The 5,329-nt window shown below is 47.7% G+C and overlaps 1 protein-coding gene across 1 annotated transcript in view; it reads left to right on the top strand.

The window, feature by feature from the left end:
• Positions 1–294: 294 nt before the first annotated feature.
• Positions 295–5,329, top strand: part of LOC121356949 (ceramide transfer protein) — an 86,982-nt gene continuing 81,947 nt past the window's right edge. Inside the window, exon 1 of the mRNA XM_041473847.1 lies at positions 295–378. Within this exon, the coding sequence (XP_041329781.1) occupies positions 295–378 (84 nt within the window). The remainder of the gene's footprint in view (positions 379–5,329) is intronic.

The raw sequence follows: 5,329 nt of genomic DNA, 5'->3' as shown, positions 1-5,329 counted from the left end.
GAAATTAAGGAGCTTTCAGGCAAAGATGTGGGAAAAGGAATAAAAGGTCTTTACTAGTCTGTATATGTATAACAAGGCAAACAAACACCAATAATGGCAGCAACAACAAATAGAAGCAGAAACCCAGTAACAGCCTTCTCTCGGCTGCAGGCACTTTTCCCCTTTGGTGTAGTTATGGTCACAGCCAGCAAGGGTGCTAGGAGACTCCCGGTCTGGCAGGGCAGGTGTAATGATTCCCTCGCGGCTGCAGGGGGCGCTGTGGTGTGAGCTCAGTCACATCTTCCTCACGTGACAATGGCGGACAGGCTGAAAGGCAAAAATGGGCTGCAACAGGAACCTCAGAGAGGCAGCTGGAATGGCAGGGAGGGCTCACCTGCGGTAGCAAGAAAGAAGTAGCAAAAACTCCGCAGTGGTGATGGTAACTCTGTAACCTTAAACAAAAATAGATAACTTTTTATTCATAACAGCTGGTCCCTGGGTCCAGGCTGTGTGGAGGGGGCTGGCCCCCCAGCAGGGAATGGAGGTGTTCCCAGGTCCTGGCCTGGCATGCACTGGCTCTGGGATCCCCATCAGCAAGGAAGCAGAAAAACAAGCCAGCAAGCCCTATCACAGCGCCAAAGGAAAATAATAAAAAAGAAATAGACAAAACGCACAAAAGCAGCAGTATCCCTGGTCAGAGACACCAGCGGCATGGCCAGCTGAAAAAGCCTGCCCGGAAGGAAGGAGCTGCCCCTCGCCCTGCCCCAACTCTCTCCAGAAACCCTGGTCTGGCTCCCACTCATTGTGATACTGCCAGAGGCATGGAGGATGGGGTAGGGGGGATGGCAGTGGCCACCCCAACACAAAACAAAACAAAACAAAGCACCCCAAAAATTATACGGGATAAAAAACTGATGCCTATAAAGGCTACCTAGAACAGAGGCTAGACAGTGTTCATGGAATAAAGTATGTATTTATTAAAAAAGCCTTCAAAGGATACACCTTGGCAGTACTAGAGCCTGGCTGTAGCTCCACCCAAGATGGATGCTGGTCATAAGTTTTCACACTTTTATATGTTTTGGTCCATTTACATATTTGGGTTAATTGTCCAATTACAGCTTCAGGTTATGAAGTCCCATCCTCCCAGATTGCTGTCCTCAGTTCGCTGTTTTTTATACTTTTTGGGCCTGAAGCTGCAACAGTGTCCTTGGTTCTCAGGCTGGAAAAGGATTATTTTCTCTAACTAAACTATGAAGAGAACTTGCTTACACTTTATATGAAGTTCAGAGTTATATACTAATGTACTACAGAATCTGAAAATATGAAAGCTAAAACTTAAAGCATCAAATCCATCCCCAAGACAACTTGTCATTGAGCTGTTGACTACAGCTCTGAGTGTGATCATCTAGCCAGTTCCTTATTCACTAAGTGGTCCACCCATTAAATCCATGTCTTTCAAATTTAGAGATAAAGATGTAGTGTGGGACAGTGTCAAATGTTTTGCACAAGTCCACATATATGACGTTAGTCACTGTTCCCTCATCCCACTCCCCTGAAACCCTGTCATAGAAGGCCACTGAATTTGTCAGAAATTGTTTCATAGCACCATATAATCATAGAATATGCTGAGTTGGAAGGGACCTGTCAGGATGATCAAGTCCAATTTCTGGCCCTCTGCAGGACACCCCAAGAATCATACCATGTACCCGAGTGCATTGTCCAAACGCTTCTTGAACTCTGTCACGCTTGGTACTGTGACCATTTCCCTGGGGAGTCTGTTCCAGTGCTCAACCACACTCTGGGTGAAGAATCTTTTCCTGATATCCAACCTAAACCTCCCCTGACACAACTTCATGCCATTCCTTTGAGTTCTGTCAGTGGTCAAGAGAGAAAAGAGATTGCTACCTGGTTTGACCATAACTTCCCAAAACCTTACTTCCGGGTCAAACCATGACACTGCCCCTCTGCTTCCCCTCATGAGGATGTTGAAGACTGCAATGAGGTCTCCCCTCAGTCCCCACTTCTCTAGGGTGAACAAACCAAATGACCTCAGCCACTTGTGGCACCCAAAACTGCACACATGACTCAAGGGGAGGCCGCACCAGTGAAGAGTAGAGAGGGACAATCATTTCCCTTGACCAGCTGGCAATGCTTTGTCTGATGCACCCCAGGACATGGTTGGCACCCCTGGCTGCTAGGGCACACTGCTGACTCATATTCAACTTGCCATCAACCAGGATCCCCATGTCCCTTTCCACAGTGCTGCTCTTAAACTTCTCATTCCCTAGTCTATACACACAACCAGATTTGCCCTGTCCCAGGTGCTGAATCTGGCATCTGCCCTTGTTAAACTTCATTTGGTTGGTGATTGCCCATCTGTCTAAATTGTTGAGGTCTGTCTACAGGCCCTCCCTGCCTTTGAGGGAGCCAACAGCTCCTCCCAGTTTAGTGTTGTTGGGAAACTTACTTAGTATTCCTTGGAGTCCTGTATCCAAGTCATTAATGAAGATGTTCAAGAGAACTGGGCTGAGGCTAGAGCCCTGCAGGAACCCTAGTAGTGACTAGATGCTAGCCTGATGTCACTGCTTTCGCTAAAATTCTTTGTGCCTGACCTGTGAGCCATTTGCCCAGCCATTGTGTAACACTGTTATCCAGTTGTGTGCTGGACATTTTGTCTATAAGGATACTCTGAGAGACAGTATCCCAAAAGATTACATCTACTGGCTTTCCTAGATCAACTAGGTGGGTTATCCTGTTGATATATGTGTCTCCTCGAGCCAGGTCTTATAAGCTCTTGGAGACCTATATCACACCCAAGATAGCTCAGCTACCTTAGAAAGCATAAAATCAGCAGGATGGCTTCTGTGGTAGTGTTGGAAACAGAAAAGTTTTATTAAAAGTCAAAATAACAAAACTCTTTACAGAGAAAAACCAAGCCAGGTGCAAGAGGTTCTTGCTCCTGGTAAAACACCTAACAAAAGTGATTAGTTTCTTTATTCTCTTCTTTTTCTAGTAAATTGTGAGCAGGACTTTTTGGCTCCTGTCCAATTGGCTGTCCTTAAGTTTGAGGTGAAGTCCCCCAGGTCCTATGAGGTATCTTTTCACCTAATCAAGGAGAGAAACTTCAGGGCTTTTTTCCTTTTTAAGGAGACAAAGGATAATTTGGTCATTCCATCAAGAGGGGGCACATTCCTACACCCTGTCATTAAAGGAAGTCAGGTTCAACAAGCAGGACTTTCCCCTCATTGAAGCCATGCTGGCTGTGACCGATGACTGCATTGTCATTCAGGTATTTTTCAGTATTTCCCAGAATAATCTTCTCCCTGATTTGCCCTTAGTGAAGCTGTAGTGGGTTGACACTGGCTACATGCCAGGTATCCACTATATTGGTGTTGCATGGCCTGGTTTTTGGTAGCAGGGGGGCCACCCAGGTGGCTTCTGTGAGAAGCTGCTAGAAGCTTCCACCATGTCTGGCAGAGCCAATCCCTGATGGCTCTGAAGATGGACATGCTGCTGGCCAAGGCTGCGCCAATTAGCAATGTTGGTAACACCCTGTGATAACATATTTAAAAAGAAAATCAAAACAAAGTAGGCAGAGGTTTTTTCTAGCTAGAGAAGAGGAGGAGGTGAGAACATGTGAGGGAAACAACATGGAGAAACCAATGTCAGTGAAGAAGGAGGGGGAGGTGCTCCAGATGTTGAAGCCAAGATTTTTCTGCAGGCTGTGGTGAAGACTATGGTGAAGCAGGTTGTCCCCCTGCAGCCCATGGAGGTCCACAGGGGATGCAGAAATCCATCCGCAGCCTGTGGGGGAGGTGCTCATGATGGAGCGTGATGGAGCAGGTGGATTCCTAGAGGAGGCTGTGGTCCAGTGGAACACCTTGTGGAAAGAGGGGTCCCCCTGCTTCCAGGCTGGAGCAGCCTGTCCTTGGAGGACTGCACCCTGTGGAAGAGTGACCCATGCCACAGCAGTTTTGGGATGACTGTGTGCCGATGGGAGGGACTCACATTGCAGCAGGTGCAGTAGGACTGCTGACCATGAAATTTGGAGCCATGCTGAAGAAGTTCACAGAGAACTGTCTCCTATGGGAGGGACTCCACAGTCTCACAGGGGAAAGACTCCTCTCCCTCAGCAGCAAAGGAAAATCTCAGGTGATGAATTGACCAAAACCCCTATGCCCTGTCTCCCTGTGCTGTCAGTGGGAAGGAGGGAGGAGTTGGGGGGAAAAAGGTGTTTTAAGGGCTTATTTGACTGCTCATTATCCTGCTCTGATTTTGTTAGCAATAAATTCACTTTGTACCTCTAAGGCGAGCCTGTTTTGCCCTTGGAGTGTTTTTCTCTCAGTCCTTATCTCAATTCATGAACTCTTTTGCTAATTTTTTCTTTCCTCTACCCAGCTGTGGCAGGGGAGGGTGAGGGAGCGGCTTTTGTGGGTGCCTGGCCTTTGGCCAGTGTCCAGCCACGACACCCACCAAAGCCACTCACTCCCCTCCACAACTAGACAGGGGAGAAAAAATTACAAAGGTTCCATGAGTTGAGATAAGGACCAGAAGAAATCACTCACCAAATTCTGCCAAGGGCAAAACAGGCTGGAATTAGAGATATTAATTTAATTTATTGCTAACAAAATCTCAGCAGCACAGTGAGATATGGAATGGTCAGTTCACTCATTTTTTTTCGTGCTGCTCAAGGAGAGGAGTCCTTCCCCTGCTCCAGTGTGGGGTCTGTCCTATGGGAAACAGTTCTCCATTAAGTTCTCCAACATGAGTCCATCTTGTGAGCAACAGATCTTCATGAACTGCTGCAATGTGAGTCCATCCTATGGGCAAGTCCTCCCCAAACTGCTGCAGCATAGGTCATTCTTCCACAGGGTGCAGTCCTTCAAGGACAGGCTGCTTCAACGTGGGCTCCTCTCTCCATGGGCCTCCCATGGGGTCATAGCCTCCTCCACAGGCTGCAGGTAGATCTCTGCATCCCTGTGGTCCTCCATGAGCTGCAGGGGGACAGCCTGCTTCACCATGGTCTTTATCTCAGGCTGCAGAGGAATCTCAGATCTGGCGCCTGGAGCACCTCCTCTCCCTCCTTCTCCACTGACCTTGGTGTCTGCAGAGTTGTTCCTCTCACATATTCTCATCCTGCTCTTCTCTGGCTGCAATTGCAACTGTGCAATAACTTTTTTTTTTCTTTCTTCTTAATTATGTTATCACAGAGGTGTTGCCACCATTTCTAACTGTCCCAGCCTTGGCCAGCAGCAAGTCCATCTTTGGAGCTAGCAGAGATTGGCTCTGCCAGACATGGAGGAAGCTTCTGACAACTCTTCACAGAAGCCACCCCTGTAGCCCCCCCCCC

The sequence above is a fragment of the Pyrgilauda ruficollis genome, unplaced genomic scaffold (genome assembly GCF_017590135.1).
Source record: "Pyrgilauda ruficollis isolate IOZ18807 unplaced genomic scaffold, ASM1759013v1 scaffold303, whole genome shotgun sequence".
NCBI lineage: Eukaryota > Metazoa > Chordata > Aves > Passeriformes > Passeridae > Pyrgilauda > Pyrgilauda ruficollis.
This window is presented reverse-complemented; position numbering and strand designations above follow the sequence as displayed.